Raw genomic sequence first — 25,325 nt, 5'->3', positions numbered from 1 at the left:
TCTCCTTCTCACCCAGCGTCTTACTTATGGTTTTGTAGCCCATTCCAGCCTTGTGCAGGTCTATGATCTTGTCCCTGACATCCTTAGAAAGCTCTTTGGTCTTGCCCATGTTGTAGAGGTTAGAGTCAGACTGATTAATTGAGTCTGTGGACAGGAGTCTTTTATACAGGTGACCATTTAAGACAGCTGTCTTTAATGCAGGCACCTAGGCCTCATTCCTGCAATGCACGGAGTGAATCAATGCCGACAGGATCCTTGCGTAGGCCGGCGTGATCCAGTGACATCATCACCCTGGCCTGCATGATAGGCTGATTGTGGCCTGTAGCCTCATTGGGTCAATGGGTAATAGATTATAATACTGATGAAAACTATTGAAAATCTTCAATTTATCATCAGTTTTTTCATCAGGTTCAATTATTTGAAGAGCAAAAAAACCCAAAAAAATACATAGGTGGGAACCCTACTATTGGACAGTAGCTCTACTGAATTATTGTAGAACCTCGTGGTGCTCTATGTTCAGTTCAGTAGAACCACAGGGTTTTGTGGCCATAATGCGGATGTGTGACAGCTGCATGAAGCCAGTCTTAGTTATTGAGATCTCAATAACAGGCACAAATACACACGAAATACACACGAAATTCAGTCCACAGCAATGTTTTTCTTTAAAATGACCTCAGACAGCTTGATTTTCCTCGCATTAGGTTGGGCTTATGTTTTTGTTTTTTGCAGTGTGGTTTTAATGAAAAAAAAAAAAATTATGATGGTTTCCATTTATTTCTATGGGACTCAAACTGATGCCAAAGGGTATCACTCTCCATCAGTCTTCATTGTGTTAAGAGAAGAATCACTTCACAGAGGACTTGACTGAGCAAAGAGAAGATCACGCCTCACCATGTCAAGTTCCCTTGGTAACAAAACTCAGTATTGTATTAACACTAATCAGTTTTGTTACAAAGGGAAGGTATTCATACCAAAGCACAAGCACAACAGAAAACTTTGGACAATGCTAGTTCAGTAAAAGGACATTTAGGCTGGGTTCACATTGTGCGATTCTGTTGCGTTTTCAAACGCAGCCTAAAGAAACACATCTAAAAATCAAATGCAATTTTTAAATACCAATGCGTTTTTCAAAGTGTTTCAGCCTATAACCAATAAATTCAAAACGACATTACAGCGGAAACATTTTTAAACGTTGTTTTTCAGAAGCGATTCTGTAGGCTGCATTTGAAAACGCAATAAAAACGCACAATGTGAACTCAGCCTGTTAGAAAAGTACTACATTGTTCCTCCATATTTTATACTCTTCCTCCAATCAATATGATAGCACTCGCTAGTCTAAAGCAGCCAAATAGTTAAAACCTGATCATCTGTACAAGTTAGACACACGACTTTGAGTTACAGGATTTGCTCATTGCAGTAAATCATCCTATACATAGAACATTTGTGGATACAATTTTCCATATTTCCTGACATGTGAGTAATGTGTTGCTTTGTTACTTTTAGGGTAGACCTCCCTCCATCGCATAAGCCGGCACCTCCACCAAAGAAGAAATCAGAGATGAAGACACATCTAACAGCTCATGATATTCAGGTATTTGGTCAAAGTAGTTGTCACAAAGGGTCTGTGGACCCATTGGGCCGTACCGCCTTGGCGGTAAGGCAGCTGGCCAACAGGGCGCAGGTCAGAGTCTATAGTATATAGGGTACCTGTGGCAGCACGGAGAGTAGCTTGGCAGGAGCTAGGCAGCGGGAAGACATCAGGCGTGGAGAAGCAGAAAGGCGTGGTATCCAGCACAGCATGACTACAGCAAGCACGGCACTAGATCAAGATATAGGTACAGGAACAGGAACACTGGGAGCGGGAAACACTAGGGGACCATTTGCATAGACAAACTATAGGGAACACAACAACGCTCAGGCATACAACTAGAGGGCTGGACCCCTCTTATAGTCCAGGGTACTCACGGGTCAAAGTTCATCCATGAGGTCCGGTGCACGCGCTGCCCCTTTAAGAGCGGGCACGAGCGTGCGCGCGCACCCTACGGGATCCGGCAGAGGTGAGTGGACGCGAGCGCTGGCGTCTCCTGAGGAGGAGGCTGGGGACAGCGCTTGCCGACTCTTGGCTGCGGCGGTCAGGGGGAGGTTGGAGCTGACAGCCCGCTGCCACGGACATTAGAGTATCCCCCCTCTTACGCCCCCTCGTCTTGGGACCAGAGCGAGAGAGAAATTTATTCAGAAGAGTAGGGGCAGTGAGGTTCTCCTCTGGCTCCCAAATAAAAAGTCTTTCCTCTCACTCTCTTGGTGTCCAAGATCTCCTTGACCTCAAAGATGTCCGAGGGTCCACTGGAGGCAACTGCAGGGCTGGGAGTCTTGGAATAGCGGTTCAGGATCACTGGTTTCAGGAGGGAGACATGGAAGGAGTTGGGAATCCTGAGGGTAGGAGGCAGCCGAAGCTTGTAGGCGACAGGGTTGATCTGCTGCAGGACCTCGAATGGTCTGAGGAACCTGGGGTCAAATTTACATTACAGTGCCCTCAGTCGGATATTCCTAGACGACAGCCAGACCTTAGTGCCAGGAAGAAACTGAGGAGGCTCTCTTCTCCTTGTGTCAGCCTTCCGCTTCATGCAGTCCACTGCCATTAGGGTGGAGGATCGAGTCTGCTGCCAGATCTGCAAAAAGTCTCCAAATGTGGAGTCAGCTGCAGGAATCTCAGAAGTATCAGGCACCGGAAGAGGAATTTGTGGGTGCTGGCCGTAGACAATGCAGAACGGTGTATTCCTAGTAGACTCGCTGGTGTCATCATGCTGTATGGAGATGAAGTGGCTTAGGTAGTTCTCCAAAATCTGGTTGATCCTCTCGACCTGACCATTAGACTGAGGATGGTAGGCCTCAGAAAAGTCCAACTTCACGCCAAGAAGTCCGCAGAGGGCTGAACCCCCCGATCAGACACAATATGCTGCGGCAAGCCGTGCAGGCGGAAAATATGTTGAATAAATAACTTGGAGGAGCAGAAGGAAGACCGGTCAGAGGAACGAAGTGGGCCATCTTCGAAAATAGATCCACCACCAGCCAGACAGCACTGCAACCAGCAGAGAGAGGCAGGTCCGTGATAAAGTCCATCGCTATATGCTGCCAGGGAGCATTGGGCACAGGCAATGACTGGAGCAGACCAGCAGGTCTGGAGTGGGTGGCCTTGTTGGCTGCACATACAGCACAGGAAGAAACGAAGTCCACAATATCCTTGGGCAGAGTGGGCGACCAGAAATGGCGAGCAATCAAATCCCGAGTCTTACGTAACCCTGCGTGACCTGCCAGTCTAGAGGAGTGTCCCCAGTGGAGGATTCTTCCACGATCATCCATGCGCACAAAAGTCCTCCCGGGAAAAATGTCCCCAATTTGCAGAGCATTAACCGAGACAATGGATGGATCGATAATGTTCTGTGGACTATCAATGGTGTCTTCTGTTTCGAAAGACCTGGACAAGGCATCGGCCCTCACATTCTTGTCGGCCGGGCGATAATGAAGCTCAAACTGAAACCTTGCAAAGAACAGTGACCACCTGGCCTGACGAGGGTTCAGCCTTTGGGCCGTCTGGAGGTAGGTCAGATTCTTGTGGTCTGTAAAAATCAAGATCGGATGAGCTGCGCCCTCTAGTAGATGTCTCCACTCTTCCAGAGCCAATTTGATGGCTAGTAACTCCCGATCCCCAATCGAGTAGTTGCGTTCTGCGGAAGAGAAGAGCTTGGAAAAGTATCCACATACCCTTGACTTGCCCTTGGGACCTCGCTGGAACAGGAGTGCACCAGCACCGACAGAGGATGCGTCCACCTCTAACGAGAACTGCAGAGAGACATCCGGATGATGGAGGATAGAGGCAGACGTGAAGGCATTCTTCAGGCTATTGAATGTGGACTCTGCCTCGGGAGTCCACACCTTGGCGTTCATACCCTTCTTAGTATGGTTAGAGATGGGAGAAGTCAGTGAGGAGAAATTCGGAATAAACTGCCTGTAAAAGTTAGCAAATCCCAAGAAGGACGTGGCCACTCCAGGACAGACTTTACCTTCTCATGGTCCATCTCGAAACCTCGATTCAAGACGATGTAGCCCAGGAAGGGTAGAGCATCCTTGTCAAATACGCATTTCTCCAACTTGGCATAAAGACGATTCTCCCTTAATCGTAGTAGAACCTGGCGGACATGTCTCTGGTGCGTCATAGGATCTGGGGAGAAAATCAAGATGTCATCAAGGTAGACTACAGCACAAACATAGAGGAGGTCACGGAAAATGTAATTCACAAACTCCTGGAAGAGCGCGGGGCATTACACAGGCCGAAGGGCATTACTAGATACTCATAGTGTCCATCACGGGTGTTTAATGCAGTCTTCCATTCATCACCCTGGCGAATCCGGACTAGGTTGTAAGCCCCACGTAGGTCTAGTTTAGAAAAAAAAATTGCACCACGTATGAGATCAAACAATTTGGAGATCAGTGGCAACGGATATTTATTCTTCACCGTGATCTGGTTTAGACCTCGGTAGAAGATGCAAGGACAAAGAGAGCTATCTTTCTTTTTGACGAAGAAGAACCCGTATGAAGCCCCTTTCTAAGTTCTCTTTCACATAGGAGGACATGGACAGAGTCTCTGGCAAAGAGAGAGGATATACCCTACCACGAGGAAGGGAAGCACCAGGAATCCGTTCAATATGGCAGTCATACTCCCGATGTGGGGGAAATGTCTCCGCCTCCCTCTTGCTAAAGACGTCCGAAAAGGCAGCATAATGACCCGGCAATCCTGCCAATGACCGAGACAGCGAAGGCTGAGCCGAACGAATCCGCACCAGGCAACGACCTTGACACTCAGGGCCCCACTGGAGAACCTCTCCAGAATTCCAGTCCAGGACTGGGGCATGCAGACGGAGCCAAAACAGGCCCAGCAACACAGGGTTAACAGCTTTGGGCAGGACATAGAAAGGCAGAAGTTCGGAGTGAAGAGCTCCCACTTGGAGCCTCAGCGGCTTGGTCACAGCTAAAACAGGATCTGGCAGAGGTAGTCCATTTACTGAAGCTAATGTCAACGGGCTCTCCAGAGGGGTGGTGGGCAATTGCAGAAGGTCCACCAGATCTCTGCGGATTAAATTACCAGCGGATCCAGAGTCCAGATACGCAGAGACCTGATGCGTTCTCTCGCCGGACACTATGGTCACAGGTATGGACAATTTAGACGGTAGTCCATCTTTACCCAAGGTCGTCACTTCAAGCCACCCTAGGTTTTGGAATTTTTGGGGGCACAGGCGCACCAGATGGCCATCAAGTCCAGATGTGCGTCTGCGTTGTCTCTCTTGGGTAGATAACTTATACTGATCCGTTATTACCGACTTCTTGGGAGGATCGACATCTGAGGACAGCAGGGGTTGCTGCAACGTAGGGACCAGACTAGGAAGGGTTCCCTCCCGTTGAACTTCTTTTGAGGCGCTCACGGATCTGTATATCAATCCGGGCAGATAGAAGGATGAGGTCATCCAGGGTAATCGGCAGATCCCAGGCGGAAGTTGGTCTTTAATTCTGGAAGATAGTCCGTGCCAGAATGCAGCCACCAGAGCCTCATTGTTCCATAAGAGCTCTCCCGCCAGGGTGCGGAAGTGGATGGCGTACTCATTCACGGAGGTGTCACCTTGGCGCAGGTTAATCAAAGAGCCCGCTGCAGATGAGACCCGTCCAGGCACCTCAAACACCATGCGAAAAGTCCGGAGGAAGGCAGGGAAGTCACGGGTCCCTGGTCCTTGTCTCTCGCCCATGCAAGAGCCTTTCCGGTGAGGAGAGAAATTATGAAAGCGACCCTGGCACCATCAGACGAAAATGTCCTAGCATACAAGCTGAAGTGGATCTGGCATTGATTAAGAAAACCACGACAGGTACTTGCTTCTCCATCATAGCGGTCAGGAAGTGGCAAAGAAACACGTGGGTCAATACTGCCAAGTGGTGTAGACAGAGGATCCACATTGTTAGGAGGTGTAATAGGAGGAACAGAAGCTTGTGCCTCCTGCCGACACGCAAGAAAGTTCAACGCCTGGAGGAGTTGGTCCTGTCGAGACCGGAGGTCCAGCATATTCGCTCGCATCTCCTGTGTTGTCGTCATAGTCTTGAACCAACCAGTGAGGTCCATGGCCTGAGTGTACTGTCACGAAGGGTCTGTGCACCCAATGGGCCGTACTGCCTTGGCGGTAAGGCAGCTGGTCAACAGGTCGCAGGTCAGAGTCTATAGTATATAGGGTACCTGTGGCAGCATGGACAGTAGCTTGGCAGGAGGTAGATGTCAGGCGTGGAAAAGCAGACAGGCATGGTATCCAGCACAGCACGACTACAGCAAGCACGACACTAGATCAGGATATAGGTACAGGAACACTGGGAGCAAAGCTCATCCATGAGGTCCAGTGCGCGCCCTGCCCCTCTAAGAACGGGGACGAGCGTGCGCGCGCACCCTACGGGATCCGGCAGAGGTGAGTGGTCGCGAGCGCTGGCATCTCCTGAGTAGGCTGTCAGGGGGAGGTTGAAACTGACAGCCCGCAGCCACGGACATTACAGTAGTGTCTAGAAAGGGACTAGGTTCCTTTGAAATATACAGGTAGGACAGAAGATATCCTTGTACAGTATATGTTATTTATGGGTTCACATAACTTTCAAGTGTCCCTTTTTATAGGGACTGTCCCTAGTTTGGAGCCAAAAGCTTATTTGACATAATTGATTGGTGCTAATAAAAGCAAACATAATCAAGACGCACGCTAACCAAACAGCAACAGTCCCAAGTTCTCAGCTCAGGGATCAAATTTACAAAGTAAATTGCACTGAACATGCTGGGCCTCATAATTTAATCCAATGGAACCCTTAGACCTTATTCACATGGCCGTATTCTGTATTTAACATACGGACTGTATGTCGGATGCCTTTGTCGGACCGAACACATTTCAGGGAGCCGTATTCCTAGCATCATAGTTATGTCTGATGCTAGGTGCCCCTGCCTCCTGCGGGAATACTATCCTGTACTGTAATAATATTTTCAATATGGGACAGTAGTCCCACGGGGAGGAAGTGTCTTACAGAGGCATGGATGACTATCTGTAAAATGCGGCCGACATCACGGACCAAACACGGCTGTGTGAATAAGGCCTTAAAGAATATTCCCAATATAAAAATGTATGACATATCCACAGAATATGCTAGAAATGTCTTGCAGATGCATGTCCCATCTCTGCGACCTGTGCCTATCTCCAGAACGGGGGGACACTCATCACGCCTGGCGTGGTGGCTGCACATTCAGGTGGAGAATGAATGGAGAGGTGGCCGTGGATATGCGTGTCTCCCTCCCTGAGGGACTCTATGAGAGTTACAGAAGCAGCGAAGCAGGACAATAATGGAAGAGTTGCTAATAGTAACCAATAAGATCGTTGCTTACATGGGAGATTACTACAACTTTTTATCTTCTCCAGTTATTTCTACATGCCCTGGGTAGAAATAAAAAAACAAAATGTAATAATGTATATCTATAGAAAAGTGTTATAATATATAATCAAAAAGTTAATTTACTTCAGTAATTCAATTCAAAAAGTGAAACTCCTATATAATATAGTGTCATTACACTCTATGGGGTTTAGGTCAGATGAGATTACTGGCCAATCAAGCGTAGTGATACTGTGGTTATTAAACCAGGTGTTGGTACTTTTGGCAGTGTGGGCAGGTGCCAAGTCCTGCTGGAAAATGAAATCATCACTCCATAAAGCTTGTCAGCAGAGGGAAGCTTGAAGTGCTCTTAAATTGGACTTATTTGATATTCAAATTTTCTGAGACACTAAATTTGGGTTTTCATTAACTGTTAGCCATGATCATCACCATTAAAAGAAAAAAAAATGCTGGAAATAGATCACTCTGTGTGTAATGAGTCTATATAATATATCAGAGACACTTTTTGAATTGAATTACTGAAATAAATAAACTTTTTGATGATATTCTAATTCATTGAGAATATATATAACTTGTGAACTGCTTATCAAAAGTATGATCTCCCATGTATCGGACATGAAGGCTGTAGCGTATAAAATTACAGTCTGGATGTATATTTATACATATCATTACCTTTACAGGTTGTTCACTTGGACCCTGTGAAAGCAGAAGAGGAGATTATAACACTGCCAATACAAACTCCATATTATGATATGTCAGCATCAGACAACGCCCCCTACTGTGACCAAAGGGTAAGACATTACTATGTAGAGGATTATATACATATAGATAATAAATGCCTGTGCCTCACCATTTGTCGTAATACATGCCAAAATCTTTAAAAATAAATTTCTAAATATATCTTAGCGTTTTTCTCCTGAAGTCAAAAGAATAAAATAAGCACAAAAGTCATCATTTACGTTAGCATAGTTGCCAACATTTGAAAAAAAAAATCCAGGGACACTAAGGGTGTTGCGTCTTTGGTGGGTGTGTCTAGTGTGCGTGGCTTTCCAGAATTTCTGCATACAGAAAAACTAACAACATTTCTGCACTAGTTTGGCTGACAACTTCTACTTAGGTGGCCAGTATGTCTCTGGTTATCTGGTTGTTTACAGGCAGGTGATGTCTCACTTTATCACTAGGGCTAGGCAATATGTGCTGACCACTACTAGCAGCGTAAAAGCCAGCCTAGATAGTGCCACACTCAGTGCCCCTTGTAGATGGTGCTCTGCACTGCCTCCAGTAGATATTGCCACACACTGCTCCCTGTAGATATTGCCACAGTGTCCCCTGTAGATAGTTCCACATGGCCCCCCTGTGGATAGTGCCACAGTGCACTCTGTAGATACCACAATGCCCTCTGTAGATAGTACCATGCAGCCTCCCCTGTTGATGATGCCACACAGACCCCCTGTAGTTTATACCACTCCCCTGTGGATTATGCCACACACAGCCCCTGTAGATGATCCCACACACCCCTGTAGCTGATGCCACACAGCCCCCTGTAGCGGATGCCACACAGCCCCCCTGTAGCTGATACCACACAGCCCCCCTGTAGATGATGCCACGCAGACCCCCTGTATATGATGCCCCACAATCCCCCTGTAGATTATGCCACACACACCCCCTGTAGATGATGCCACACACACCCGCTGTAGATAATGCCACACACACCCCCTGTAGATGATGCCACACACCCCCTGTAGATGATGCCACACACACCCCCTGTAGATGATGCCACACACACCCCCTGTAGATGATGCCACACACCCCCTGTAGATGATGCCACACACACCCCCTGTAGATAATGCCACACAATCCCCCTGTAGATGATGCCACACACACCCCCTGTAGATGATGCCACACACACCCCCAGTAGATGATGCCACACACACCCCCTGTAGATGATGCCACACACCCCCTGTAGATGATGCCACACACACCCCCTGTAGATAATGCCACACAATCCCCCTGTAGATGATGCCACACACACCCCCTGTAGATGATGCCACATACACCCCCTGTAGATGATGCCACACACAGCCCCCCTGTAGGTGATGCCACATACACCCCCTGTATATATTGCCACATACTCCCTCTGTATATAATGCCACATAGTCTCCCTGTAGATAGTGCCACATACTCCTCCTGTAGATAGTGACACATACTCCCCCTGTAGATAGCCCCCCTTCCCAGTAGATAAAGCTATTGTTTCTCTCTCTATGAGTGTAATCCCTGGCCAGGCGTCGGCAGTGCTCCGGCCAGGGATTCTGCTGCAGGAGGTGCCCCAGATGTCACTGACTTATATGGACAGTGAAGTCATGGGCTTACTCTATAAGTGGAATCCCCGGCCAGGTGTCGGCATCACTTTGGCTGGGGATTTCGGTGCTCCAGGAGGGGCTTCTGACTTCATTTTCCATATATGGACAGTGACGTCGTCAGTGGCTCCCTCTTTAAGTGAAATCCCAGGCCAGGCGTCGCCAATGCCCTGGCCGGTGATTCCACTGCAGTAGGTGCCCATGACGTCACTGCCCTTATTTGGACAGTGAAGTCATGGGCTACTCCTGGAGCACCAGAATCCCCGGCCAAAGCGTTGCTGATGCCCTGGCCGTTCAAAGAGAGAGCCCTGACTGCACTGTCCATATAAGAGCAGTGACGATAGTGGCACCTCCCACAGAAGAATCTCAGGCCAGGGCGTCAGCAACGCTTTGGCCGGGGATTTCGCTCCGGGAGTGAATGGCAGAGCGGGAATCGGATAGTTTCCTGCTCTGCCATAGTATTCAATTGTATCTGCGTCCTGAGGAAGCAGATAAAATTGAATTTAGCAGTTGCCGGTACAAGTCCCGAGACAGTAGTTTGCCGGGACTTGTCTCCGCGAATTTGGGACAGTCCTGGCAAATTCGGGACAGTTGGCAAGTATGCGTTACTAAACTAGGCATTGGTGCAACCATAGAAAGTTCTATGCAGCAGTTAACGGGGGAAATTTATTAAGACTAGTGTTTCATATGTTTGAGTATGATGCAACACATTTTTTAAGAGGCAAATGCCTCTTAATATGTGTTGCATCTTTCGTTTGGTTTCGCCATCCATTCTCTCCTTCCCATTTGACATGAAATAAAAAATAAGTATACTCACCTCACCGCTCCTCTTTTGCTTATTCACTTTAGGTCCCTTAGGTTTCCTTAACTTTTCTACAGCAGAAAACTGGCGTAGAAATGTTAACAAATTACCTTTTCACCGGCTAACACTAAGCCCTGCCTTAGTAATGGATGCTGTCAGTCGGCGGCCATTACTAAGGCGGTATCAACAAAGCTTAAATAAAATACAAGTACATAGAAAGAATAGGTTTATTGAAATAAACCCCCCCCCCCCACACAACCCTCGTTAACCATTTTATTGATCATTAAAAAAAAGCCGTCATCGAAGTAGTCCTCGAATCCGATGTAGTCCAATGACCGAACCTGTACAAAAACACGAACACAAAAAAATAAATAGTAAGGGACTGTTCACATCACCGCTGCCCTTCTGTTGAGGGGTTTCTTAAGAGGTTTCCGTCAGGTAACCCCTCAAAGGAGAGGCAAACTGAAACCTCAGCTTCCGTTTAGCTCACCATGGATCTCAATGGTGACGGAAACATTGCTAAAGGTTTCCGTTTGTCACCGTTGTGACAGGGTTCTGTTTTGACGGAATCTATAGCGCAGTCAACTGCGCTATTGGTTCCATCAAGAACAACGGAACCCTGTCACAACGGTAGGCTTAGATACAGCGTCCAGACGACGGTAATCTTATACAGTATAGGATTACTGTCTGCTGGGGCCCTGTATCTAAGCCTGCCACATGGTAGGCTTAAAGGGGTTGTCCAGGACCTGGGACCCCTGCCAATCAGCTGCACTCGTACGCCTGCTACTTCCCCTTCATTTCCCTTACTTGCTCACACTGTGAATCGCTGACACATCCGTGACCGGAATGAAGGGGAGGTAGCGCTCGTATGAGCACTGCACCCCGTTCAAAAAAGCTGAATGGCGGGGGTCCCAGGAGTCGGACCCCGACCTATTAGCTCCAGCCGACAGTAATATTAAACTTACCCTCCTCTTCGGCCGCAGCGGAGGTCCTGACTCCATCCAGGGTTGGGATGTTGTGCACAGCGCATAGCGTTGTGATGTCATGCGCTGCGCACAGCGCTGTGACGTCGGGACCTCCGATGCGCTCCGGAAAGAGGAGGATAAGTGCTGTCAGTTACTATAGTAACAGGGGCACGTGTAGTTTATTACATAGGCCCCAGTTACTATACTAACTTTTCGTTGATGTGGTGCGGGGGGCTCCGGGCTTCGGGGTGGCTTCGGGGCCCAGTCGCAATTGCAACCACTGCAACCCCTATAGTTACACCATGGTTCGTACAGTCCCGTCAATATAAGGGCCTGTTCAGAACTTCATCTATGTTTCTGTTGTTCTGCTCCGTCAGAGGAGCATAACAACAAAAATACCGTAAGCAACAGTTCCGTTACATGGCGCACAACATCATCGCCTGACGGAACCTATGGGTTTCATCGGGTTTCCATAATGGTGTCCATGATTTTACCTGAAACAATAGTGCAGCATGCGCCGGATGTATGACGGAGGCCCCTAACGCAGATGTGAACAGGTCCTAAGGATCATAAGGGGACAATCACAAATGAAATTATTTGATTTTATTGTGCGCAGGATATACATGATGATTCTGATATGTCCTCTGTTCAGAAAATAACTAACTATTTCACACAGTGACTGGATCTCTCAATCACAGATCTCAACAAATGGTTCCTTTGTTGTAGAAAAAGCCTTAGTGACCAAAAAGTCAAAAAATCTGCCCCCTGGAAAACAAGGTTCTCTCACATAATAGGTTCTCCGAAACAGTTTCTCTGGAATAATGAGAGAAATGAAAATATTCTGACTGCAGCTATATTGTCAAATCTGCTACAAAATAATATGTTTATCTTTGCCAATGTGACTAGGTCTGTGTCGGAGATTACATTTCTTCTGTCATCTGGAGGCTATTAGTATCAATGTTTGTCAGTATGTAATCTCTCCTTCATGGAGTTGAGTGACATGTATTATCAGTGTGACAGCCGATAAATATGTGTTTTTCGAAATGAATACATATCTGATTCTGCAGAAATTACTGTACATTATCGCTTTTCTATTGGAATTCTTCTCATGGAACTGCCTGACTCTTTAAAGGGAACCTATCACATTGAGAATGTTTTCAAATCTGCAGGCATTATTTTATAGAGCAGGAGGAGTTGAGCAAATTAATGTATAATTTTGTGGGAAAAGATTTAGGATAACCTGTAATTTAGTTATTTAAATCCCTTCTAACTGTGGGCTAAAGAGTTTAGTGGGCAGACTCAACCATTGATTGACAGGCTTCCCTGCATTAGTGTGCATACAGAAATAGCTGTCAATCACCATTGGAGATCGCCCACTGGGCTCTTTAGCCCACAGTGAGCGGGATTTAGATCAATAAATTACAGATTATCCTGAATCTCTTCCCACAAAATTATACATCAATCTGCTCAGTTCCTCCTGCTCTACAACATGCTGCCTGCAGATAGGACAGCATGCTCGACGTGACCGTTTCTCTTTAAATATAAATTAGCATTTATTTTTTTCTCTGATATATAAGTGGATGGTCTGGTTCCAACATTATTTTACTGATCTGTGCAGCCACAAGATCAATATGATCCTGGACTCAACCTTTCAAAAAAAAAAAAAAGTCCCCTCATTACATAAAGTCATGAGCCATGCCACTATGCTGCTGTATTAGCACTTTATTATACTATATAAATTAGGCCCAGAAATGGCAATTGTCATTTTCCAATATGTTATTACTAATTTATATTGCCAACTACCTGCATTAAGATATTGATGATCTGTAGATATGGATCTCACATGTTTCATGGAGTCAAAGTCAAGGTTGATGGACATTAAGAAGTCCAAAATGCGAATTTTCCTCAAGTGAGAATATAAAAATATAATTCCAACCCATTCAATCTGACTAAAAGCCTCAGGGGAAAAAAAAAAAAAGGTCAAAAATCACACAAAGAATTAGTTTCATAATCCTCACTTTAACTTACAAACCCTATCCAATGCTGCGCTGTCTCAAATTTTTTTTGTCCAATTAACAGCAGAAGTTGCATGTGGAATGGAATATTCCATATGCAACTTCCGCTCTACCATTGATAACCTCCTCATCTACCACTCTAATTAATTCCTTACACTCTAGAATACAAGATTTCTCTTGTTTTCTGGATTTCCCTTCCTAATTCTATCCAACACTCTCTAACCCTTAGGCCTCATTTACACGAGCGTAATATACGCGCGTGCGACGCGCGTGCTTTTCACGCGTGTCGTACGCACCTATATTACTCTATGGGGCAGTTTAGACGATGCGTGAATTTTGCGCAGCGTGAGTGCGTTGCGTAAAACTCACGACATGTTCTATAATCGTGCGTTTTTCACGCAACACGCACCCATTGAAGTAAATGGGTGCGTGAAAACAACGCATGCCACACGGACGCTACTGCGTTGCATGCGCGAAAATCACGCAAGAGCTGTCAAAAGGAGGCCAGGAGGCCGGCCTGGAGGAAGAAACACAGACTTCTGTAAGAAATTTTTTCTGAGTTGTATTTTTTGCAGCAGAATTGCTGCGAATACACTACAAAAAAACGCAACAACAGCTATTTGTTCAGTTCACACGTTGCGTAAATACTGCTGTTTTTCCGCAACGGAATATTCTGCAGCAGGTCAATTCTCTTTGCGTAAACACTGCTTATTTGTAGATAAATCCTGCAACAAATAGCAGTTGTTGCGTTTTTTTTTTGCAGTTTCACAGCAATTCCGCTGCAAAAAAGGCAACTCTGAAAAAAAATAAAACTTATACTTACCCAGAAGTCTGTGTTCCTTCCTCTGACGCGGCCCCCTGGTATGACGTTTCATCCCATGTGACTGCTGCAGCCAATCACAAGCGGTGGTCACATGGGATGAAACATAATCTAAGGGGCCGGCCTAGATGACGTCAGAGGGCCAGCTCCTGGGATGATGCTTCATCACAGGCTGCCTCCTGGGATGAAAGGCCGGTTAAGTGCTGCAGCTTTCCGCAGAGGACATTCCGGTCGAAAAACTGCACCACAGTTTGGAATCGCCTGAGGTGCACAGGGCGGATACGCTGCATTCTATTACGCAGCGTATTCGCCCTGTGTGAACTCAGCCTTAAAGTGCTTGATAAAACTGACCTATTTTTGACAAGTATATAGCCTGGCCTAAGCAGTCCTAACCGCTATTCAATTATTGCCTCCATCCGACATGTCTAGAGCTGCTTACTACTTTAGTCCTCTTGTATCTACTCCCTTTTCCTTTTAGATTGTAAACTCGTATGGGCAGGGCTCCCGCCTAATGTATCTTGTAAGTGCTGTCTGCACCACACTGGAGTAAATTTACTATTAAAACTGTGCCAGAATTAATGAAGTGTTTTAGACACTTTTTTTGACATGCTCGACAAGGGTGCATATCTTAGCAGGAAATTCTGTAACCTAGCAAAAAAGGGGCTAGGCTTAAAATGTAACATTGTGCGCTAAAAATTATCCAAATTCAACTAAGTTAACTAACATATTGTATAAGGAAGAGAAAAGTGTCTAGCATGCATGAGGCGAGGTGAGCCTGCTGCCTCAGGTAGTGCCACCTAGCTAAAATTTGGGGGCGGCATTTTGTGCACTGTTTTCATTTTGTGCACTTGTGACTTGATCCCAGCAAGGATCCAGGGAAGGGCTGGGCAGAGGGGGGGTTGCGGTGAAGGGGGGTGTTGCGGGGGTGGGTTGGGGCCCATCGGGGGCAGAGCAAGGCAGCACTTATTAAGCAGACTTGCAGCAGGATAGGTGCTTGTCTGCTAGAACACTCCTCCTCTCTGACACTGCATGCAGTATGCACCGCTAGAGAGGTTCAGGTCAGCAGGAGAAGCAGAGCGGCCTGTGATTTGAAAGGTGAGGCTAAGCCGCAGGCAGAGTGCCGCTTACTGCGCTCAGTCTCCTGCCCCCACTAATTTAAAAGTGATCGGCCTATGGTAGCGGGAGTTATACTGCAAGGGGGGTCTGAGCAATTAGGGACAAAAACCGTGGCCCTACTCATCCTGGTAATGCTGACTGACTGCAAAGGGCTCTATGGGGGCATCATTTTCCCCCATAGAGCCCTCAGCAGTCAGTTAGATGCTCAAACACCCCCCTTGCAGTATAATTCTCCCCCCCCCCCCCCAGTGTCAGCCATATAATTGCAGGATCATTTCCTCCATAGCGCCCTCAGTTATTATACTGCAAGTGGGGGGGGGTCTGACTGCTTCAACTGTATCTAAACTTTTTTTTAAAAATCGGAGATGTCATAGTGACATGTCGGGAGTTTTGATCGGTGGTGGTCCAATCACTGAGACCCCCACTGATTGCTGAACCGAAGTGCTCGGGTGAGCGCTGTGCAACTTAATTTCTGGTGGTCTTTCCTCAGAAAGCCGAGCAGTTGGTGTACAGCCCGTAGACTTTCTACTGAGCCCGTACACCGCTCCGAGAAAAGCCGATCAGAAGTAAAGCTGCACAGCACCAACCCGAGCACTTTTGCCGCTTAGTTTTAGCGATCATTGAGGGACTCAGTGCTCGGACCCCCACCGACCAAAATTTCTGACATGACGCTATGACAGCTCAGTAGTTTTTTAAAAGTTTAGTTGCACTTTAAAGGAAAGGTGTTTTCATTTTTATTAGGAGTCCCTGCATTAGCTTTCTCTGGCACACAGGACCTACCAGAAGCGACAGAATTATTAATATCTGTTAATATTTCTGACACATCTCTAGTTTCTGGCGCATCTCTAGGTCCTGTGCGCCACAATAGAGATTAGAGTTCATTGACCTCTAGTTCCTATTGCGGCGCAGGGAATAAGAAAGAACACTGCTGTAGGTGAATATAAGTTTTTATTTATTTTTTTATTCATATTGCTTATTTTTGTTTTGCAGGTTCCGCTGGACCGTTTGGACTACATAAAAGTTTCGTTGGACTACGTAGATGATTTACGCTTTCTTTTTTTCTTTTTTTAAAATAAAGTGGTCAAAGATGGTTGTTTAATGGAGTTTTTATTTAAATTGAAAAAATGTTATGCCTCTGTTATTTTAATACTTTATTAGCACTTTAGTAATGGCAGTTGTCTGTTTGACAACATCCATTACTAAGGCAGGGCTTAGCGTTAGCCAGTAAAAAGTGTTGTACTGACCCCCCCATTATTACCATGGTACCCACCACCACCAGAGGTATTGGGAAGAGCCAATACCTGACCATCTGAAGTGATGGTCGGGTACTGGGGCAGCCACAAGCTGGTATTATCATGCTGGTAAGTGGGCCTTCCCATCCTGGTAATGTTGGGTTGTGGATGCTTTATTGTATCTGGCTGGTTATGAAAAATTGGGGGGGCCTCACGTTATTTTGTTTTTTTAAATAAATAATTGAACAAAATGACGTGGGTTCCCCCTCTGTTTTCATAACCAGCCAGATACAATAAAGCAGTGGTAACCTAGCATTACCAGGGTGGGAAGGCCCAGTTTTTGTCCCTTACCAGCCTGATAATACCAGCCTGTGGCCACCCCAGTACCCGACCATCGCTTCACATGGTCAGGTACTGGCTCTTCCCAATACCCCTGGTGGCGGTGGGTACCGGGGTAATAATGGGGGGTAAGTACAAGCCTTTTGTCCCTTTCCAGCCTGATAATACCAGTCTGCGGCTGCCCCCATTGCCCAACCATCACTTCAGATGGTTGGGTACTGGATCGTACCCGAATCTTCCTGGTACCCGTGGTGGCGATGGGTACCATGGTAAAAATGGGGGTTGGTGCTAGCCTCTTTACTGGTTAACACTAAGTCCCAGCCTTAGTAATGGAACGCTGACAATCAGACAGCGGCCATTACTAAGGTGTTAAAAAAAGTATTAAAAAAACACAGAGACCTAAAACTTTTTTTATTGAAATAAATTCTTCCTCATGCAACCCACTTTCACCATTTTATTTAAAAAAACAAAAACTTAAATCATCGAAGTAGTCCAACAAATCTACAAGTTAGTCCAAACGGTCTAGCGGAACCTACAAAAAACGAAAAGTTAGCAGTATGAACATTTTTTTTTTACATAGTTTGAATTTTTTTCTTTCAATTTACAAGTGTGAATGATCCAATAGAGGTTGGCTACTTGGATTTCTTATGATTTTTTTGCGGATGGGGGGCGCCATTTACATATTCGCCTCAGGCAGCAGAAAAGCTAGAATTAGTCAAATCTGATAATATGAATCATTGTCTTTCGTCAACTATGTGTTACCCCGATATTATGCCATATAAAGCACTATAGAAACTAATGGTGCTTTAAAAAAAGAAATAATAATAATAGCCTTAAATTCCCTTAATCTCCTAATTTCCTTTGATCCAATTTTATCTTATTTAGAATTACTTATATATTGCCATCAGAACTCAGAATATTATGTGTCCCTAAAGATCAGCCATTTCCCCTCCTTCGTCTCACAATCCAGTTCCTGGCTTCCTAACTGCACTAGGAGACGCAGAATGGTAAGTCCCGCCCACCTCAGACGATGAAAATGGAAATGATCATGATTTAATACTTAAATGAATACTTGTTTTCTCTGCAAGGTTTCTACAAGAATGTTTGTTTCAGGAGCTGCAGAAAATCCTGTAGACTGACAAATAGTGTGGGCAAGTTTATCCCTGTTTACATTTATCATGTATTTCTAGCTCCTTTAAGCCTTTTTAATTCTGGATGTGTCAGTCCACTATTCCCAAATGGTTCAGAATTTAGAGATATTGCCATTTTTCCTTTAGACCGATCTCTCATACATTGCGTTTCGATTTATCAATGGAGTCTTACCCCACATCAAGTTCAAAAATCACTTTCCTCACCTTTTTATGTAGATTATATCTTTATGTAAACTGTAAAATGGTGCTTTACGTCCAACATTGGACACAGCAACTTACAACCTTCAAAAAGTCAAATATTCACAAGAAAGAACAAGAGAGGCCACGTATGCCCTAAACGCGCAAATTGGTAGATATGAAAACATATCAAACCATACCTGCATAAGTAGGCAGATGTGCCATTGAGGAGTCTAAGGGCAGAGTGACCACCTTGTAGGAGATGTAACTGGTTGCTAAATTTTAAACTCCGAGCAAAAGCGGAGACACCCACCCTCAGCACCAAAGTCTTACCTACGTGGTCCTCGCCAACGGGTAGTCAACAGGTCTTTTCTGTACACTTACTGACATATATACAGTATATTGAATTTTTGGGGGAAATGCTCCTTAATAAAATACTACTTTGACTACAACATATTAAAACGCTTGTTAACATGGATATAAAAAACTAGACAGTTACAATAAAGTTGTTCATTTCTTTTAATATTTTTACTGTTTTGTTTATGTTGTATTATTGCATTATTTGTTACTTTTGCTGTAAAGACTGGGATACAAATAATTATGGTTTCAATTAACTTTGATTTTTTTTTTACAGTGAGACTGAAGTGGCAGATCACAGGTGTAATAAGCTTCCATGTATGCAAGTTTATTACAAGATAAAAAAAAAAAACGGTTTCTAAAAGAAACAAGAATAAATACGTTGCTTATGTACTTAGACCTCAAGGCTATTATCCAGTGCTGACAATATTTTTGTTACTTTATTTGTCCTGCATTTGTTTCTGTTCTGTATTCTTTTATTTTCTTCTTCCTTTGACCCTCCTCTTCTCCTTATTCCTGCCTTGTGATCAGTTCCTTGTCTTCCTCAACTCCCCCTCCCCCTCCCCACCTTCTCCTAAAAAATTACCCTTACTAGGCCCACTCACTGTCTCACTTTCTGGTGCTCTGATCTGCAGAGTTCTGATCACACGGACATAGATGTCCAGTATGCTGAGCTGGACACTTCTGCCCTGGCGTCACCTCCCGCAACAGGGAGCTCCATCAACGCCAGCGGAGACCTTGTCGAGTATGCAACTATCCAGCCTCACTTACGCTAAAGCATGCAACCTAGCCTTTCCCTCAACCTGGCCTCAAGGTACTCTGTTCCCACTGCTCCTTATCAAAAAGTATTGATCAGCACATCATGATGACACCTCATCTTTATCACCTTTTCCCGGTGTCTCTACCACTTGCTCCAGTATATTTTCCTTCACCTCCTAATTTTGTCCTGCATGCTGCAACCTACATGCATGTATCCTTGTAAGCATGACTTAAAGGGGTTTCCCACGAGGAACATTTATTACATATCCACAGGATGTCATAAATGTCAGATAGATACGGGTCCCACCTCTGAAACCCACACCTATCTCTAGAATGGGGCCCTTAAACCGCGTTCTACCTCTTTGTGTGTTTGCTGATTTCCGACCATGAAGGTGAAAACAGCGTAGCTTGCTGAGCTACACTATTTTCGTGAACCCTATAGAACTGAATGGTAGTTACGGAAACAGCGTAGCTCGCATGCTACACAGCTTCCGTTACTACTATTCTCTTCTATGGGAGTTACGGATCTATCTGACATTTATGATATATCCTGTGGATATGTCATAAAAGTTCCATGTGGAAAAACCCCTTTAAGTAGCATTTTAATTACTTTTAGTTAGTTAGTTTAGACCATTAGTGGCATTTCTGTAATTATTTAACTGAAGGTTTGCGACAATGTTTCATTTAAGAGGAATTGATAAGACTACATCATTTTTACAATGTGCATACATATGCTACATGGGCAGCTTTGCTGTGAGAGCTTTCCACCCACAGTAAGTTTATCTACAGTTCTATGGATTGTAATTCCTAGTATATAAAAAATGTATTCTCTCTCCAGCACTGCAATGCACCTTGGGCCTTCTCTAGGTGCTTTTTGGTCTATGTAACTCTACAAAGCCCGTAGTAGCATTCTGTTTCACAAGAGGGTATATAGTATTGCTTTTTTTTTTGGGTGAAATTTACAGATTAATGATTTGACCTTCACACTAATTTTTGCAACAGAAACATAGGCAAATAGTTTAATAGTTTTTGTTTAATAGTTTTTGTTATTGTTATTATATTTTGTTATTATACTTTTGTTTTTTTTTTAGAAATTTTCGCTAAATAACTTGTTCTGCCTTTTCAATGGTACCTCTTGCAGACTCAAAGCAAAATATATGTAGGCCATTAACTGCAAGACGAGTGATATGTTTATGAGGAAGGGTCTGTTTTCTATCTCTCACAGCAGTTTTGAGACACCATGACCCAGCAGAAGCAAGAATGAATGACCTTCTGTTATACTGTTGGCTTTCAACTGGCATCACTTCTAGCATTCAAGAAGTGGTTCTACTAAAGGACAGTTTTTTGGTTTTAGGCTCTTGATCCATTTGACCCTCTCCTTTTTTTTACAATTTAAAATTAGCTCTTTACCACCTGAATGTTGTTATAGATGTATTGCAGGAAAAAAAAATGACTTGGGCAGTACAGTCATAGTCAGGATTTTTCCTTTTGATAATTATTTGTTGAAAACAGGCAGGCAAATTTTGTTTCACATTGTTCACTCATCCTCACCATACAGTTTACCTATAGATATCATATAATCTATATAAAAAGTTTAGTAATTTTATAAATTCAATCCTTTCGTGCATTTGTACTGACCCTGTGTTAGCATCAATGAGTTTCTTGGAGTTTTTCAAGCCCATTAGCGAGTTTGGGTCTTGAATGTTTTTTGGCTTGAGATGAGATCGGTAGGATTAGACAGGTATAGCGTAATGTCAAGTAGATACCTTCATAGTACGTGATGTGCATCTGTAAGGGGTTAATCTATTTCTTCTCACTCAGTCTTGCACTCATTAGGTTGCAAATTGAGCATAAATCACTCCCCAGATACACAACTTCCTAAAACCACCTACCAAGTTCAAGGCCAATAGGTACCCAATATAGACACACTCTGCTCTCCAGCAAAGGGTTAACACACTCAGGGCTATGGATTTTTAGAACATAAAAAGGACCAAACTTCTTAAGAGTTTTAAACTTTAATATAAAAGATACAGTGCTTACAACAATACAAAAAAGAGAGACAACAAAGGAGAATATACTGAACATGTAAAGCAGTTACAAAATAAAAGGGAGAAGACAGAAAGATCGTCTTATTCGTCCGAATTGTGTACAAGCCCCATGGAGTTCGTTTTTGATAAAACTGATTCCCCGATCGACCAGTTTTGTATTTTGTGTAGCTGGTGGGATCGATCCCACGGACGATTGATCGGCCAAATTGTGGGCGTTCACTATTTTAGGAATAGGCAGCTTTAGTCCCGGTTGAGGAGATGTCCATTTGCTTGTATTCTAAAGTTTGCACAGACCAGGCTTATGTGTTAAAGTTGAAACTATGGGGGGAATTTAACAACTTTTCTACACCAGTTTTCTGGCATAGAAAAATTCGCAAGCGGCTCAAAAGTCACAAAAAATTTGACTTTTGGCCTGATTTAGTTGCTCTTGGCATTATTCTAAAAATCAGACAGAGCTTAGCAGAAAGAGCTCGGGGTCACCAATGGCCCCAGCACATTTACTTCAATTTATTTCAGAAAATGATGTAAATTATTGCAGAATTCACTCAGTGGCGCACAGACAGCCAGAAGAAAGACCGAGAAAATAGTATATTGTTTTAGAGCTAGCAAATAAGGACACAATCATTGTTTATACAAAAAAATTCAGTTATGAAAAAAAAACATATGTACGGTGTGAAATTAGTACTAGTGTAGGTAGTTTGAAGAAAAAAAAACATCATCAATTATTTTATATAAGCCCTTTGATACTTTGTCAAATTAATTGTATTATGTTTGATGTAAACACTCATGGGGTAGTTTCACATTTTAATCTTTACTGTTCTGTACATTTTGGAAGGTGTTTTTCCACGTTTATAACATTTGTATTTACTAAATATTTAACATTTAAAAAACTTTTGGATCTACATTTTTAAAAAGATTCTGAATGCCACTAATTGAGTCTTTTAGTTGTTGCTGTTATCCCTCTGTTCACATTTTACATATATGGTGTATACATTAATCTACTTAAATATTATACCTTATAGTCAATAAAACAGGCAAGGAAATGCCTCTGAGTTCTCTTATCATAATTTATAATATAAGTCTGGCTTATACATTTAAATGACGCCACAATAATATACTGATTATCATAGTTGGTCACAGAAGAATAGATCATTTCTCAAAAATGACCGATAATGAGCGTTTGAACCCATAATATGACAATAGGATTATTGGGGTTGTTCATCATGAACTCCATGATTATGCAGACCCTTCACCCTTTTTTCAACATCTATAGCTATTTTTGTTTGTGTTGGAAATGGAGAAATAACTTTCAGGTCACACTGCATCCAACCATTCAAAAATGGACCAGCATGCACTATGTTGGGGAATATTGCGTACCCTACAAAAAATTATACACTGGCGCACTGCAGTTGCCCCATCCTCTTTTTCTGCTACTGAGGGCTGACCATGTGGGGGTAATAATTTTGAAATATTACTTCAATCTGAACAATTTCATAAAAGAAAATTATTTAGATCATAGCAAAATAAATGTGTTCTTTAAAGATATACATTCCATTAATGTAGAAAAAATTAGAACGCATGTCTAATCTTTGTCCCTGTGCCTTAAACACTACTCAACATTAACAATAGGGTGGATTAAGATGTAAATATGTAACTATGTTAAGAAGCCCATTTCAGGTATGTTTTCTATCCCCCATACATGGTGTGATCCTTAACCACTTATTTTCAAAAATGACTAAAAAGATCGACTGTAATGTTTCCCCCAGAATAGATAGTGAAAATGAACACTTGATTGGCAAAAAAATTCTTGTTTGCACTAGTTTACATTAATGAATATATCTAATAAGAGCTAAAAAGAGAATAACTATATTGAAATGTAGACAGTCCTTAACACTAGGATAATCTGTTTAACCAAGGAAGCTGTATGAAGAATATTTATCATCATCACATTAAACATTTCATTAAAGGATTATTCCACCTAACCTTTCTTCTACACCACAGTATGAAACTCAAGCTTTCTCTCCACCTATAACAACATATCCCCTACTTCTTCCACAGATGTTTGGAGAACGTTGTCCAGAAATACCTGAATCCCGTGACTTCTTAAACACACGATGTGCCCATGAGGAGGACTACTATTTAGGCCAATTACATCCAGGCTATGTGCCCCTTTCATTCTTCTTACAGGACTCAAGGAAAGCTCCAGAATCTACCTTCTGTTACCCTCCAGCTGGTTCCAGGGCACCATATGTCTGCCCTAAAGAACAGTATGTCTGAAGCTGTTCACTGGCAGGACCCTGCACGTCATACCCGATGACCCAGTACTATTGCAGTTTAACTATATTCCCTAAATGCTACTACTTCTTACAGCCTGCCCCCCTTTACATGCCACTCTGCTGTGGTAAACTGCCAGAGGCGGGCTTGCCTTTTTTATTTTTATGGAGTATGTCTGAGAACAAACTTATGTATTCTTTTATTTTTTGTGAAAATCTCTTTTTATTGAAGAAATTAAGTTGATGACCAATGTATGGATGTATGGTGTCTTTTTTTAAAGAACACGTGATTCTCCAAAAACACATATTTCTTTCTCTAAAATGGTCGATATATTCACTTCATTTTTAGTTTGGTTGGACTAATAATTTAAGATATAGGTAAGAGAGAAAAAGTCAACAATTTTACATCTTTCCCTCTATGGTGACACAAAGTCATCAGGGCAAATTTATAAATGCTAAGTACAGGTATGAGAAATGTTGGCGGAAATGAATGATTTTTGACAGTTTTTCTTGATTGTTGGCCATTAGTTGATCCAAACAATCAATAACCAGTAGACAATCTGTGAGAATTTGGATTTGCTGGGTTGGATTTTTCTGTTTGTCCACCAGTCAGCCACAATTTGAAGGTTATGTTTTCTATCAGGTGTTATAAAATTGAATTATTTTTTTTCTCTCCAGTGCATTTTGCTTATTTGATTTTAAATGTTTGATTGTATATGTTTGTAATGATATACGGTCGGCGGCTGATTCTATGGCCTGAAAATTGTCACCAGTGGCTTGCACCATATCTATTAAACAGCCAAGACAGTAATTGGTAACGATACCAAGACACCTTAGAATTTTGTCGTACATAAGGGTTGTACAACTGGTGCAGTATATTGATGAAAGTCCTAAAGACAGAATTTTGTACTACAAAACCCACATACACAAAAGCAGATGTGGTTTGAGTATGAGTGTATAGAATTAGAGACATTTCTCACCAGCTCTAAAAGAGTCTTCCCCAACTACAGTATTGATAAATCTGTCCTACTGAGTTTACCATAACAATAAGGTACAGTACAGCATCATGGTAAGAATAAGGTACGGTACAGCATCATGGTAAGAATAAGGTACGGTACAGCATCATGGTAAGAATAAGTTATGGTACAGCATCATGGTAAGAATAAGGTACGGTACAGCATCATGGTAAGAATAAGGTACGGTACAGCATCATGGTAAGAATAAGGTACGGTACAGCATCATGGTAAGAATAAGGTACGGTACAGCATCATGGTAAGAATAAGGTACGGTACAGCATCATGGTAAGAATAAGGTACGGTACAGCATCATGGTAAGAATAAGGTACGGTACAGCATCATGGTAAGAATAAGGTACGGTACAGCATGGTACATGTATGAGGGAAAGGAATCTTGTGGTGGTGTTGTTGAAGTCATCGACTGCCAGAGACAGGAGAGAAATG

The 25,325-nt window shown here is 43.4% G+C and overlaps 1 protein-coding gene across 2 annotated transcripts in view; it reads left to right on the top strand.

The window, feature by feature from the left end:
- NECTIN1 (nectin cell adhesion molecule 1) overlaps window positions 1-25,001 on the top strand; it is a 238,333-nt gene extending 213,332 nt beyond the window's left edge. The window contains exons 7-10 of one of the 2 annotated variants that reach the window (XM_075840094.1): window positions 1,504-1,591; window positions 8,136-8,246; window positions 19,422-19,600; window positions 23,652-23,740. In XM_075840094.1, the coding sequence (XP_075696209.1) occupies window positions 1,504-1,591; window positions 8,136-8,246; window positions 19,422-19,562 (340 nt within the window). In that variant the 3' untranslated portion in view covers window positions 19,563-19,600; window positions 23,652-23,740. Of the gene's footprint in view, window positions 1-1,503; window positions 1,592-8,135; window positions 8,247-19,421; window positions 19,601-23,651 lie in introns of both variants that reach the window. The other variant, XM_075840091.1, reaches the window with a different exon arrangement.
- The last annotated feature ends 324 nt before the right edge of the window (window positions 25,002-25,325 follow it).

Source organism: Rhinoderma darwinii, chromosome 10 (assembly GCF_050947455.1).
Source record: "Rhinoderma darwinii isolate aRhiDar2 chromosome 10, aRhiDar2.hap1, whole genome shotgun sequence".
NCBI lineage: Eukaryota > Metazoa > Chordata > Amphibia > Anura > Rhinodermatidae > Rhinoderma > Rhinoderma darwinii.
The sequence above is the reverse complement of the archived record's forward strand: the minus strand, read 5'-3'. Positions and strand labels throughout refer to the sequence as shown.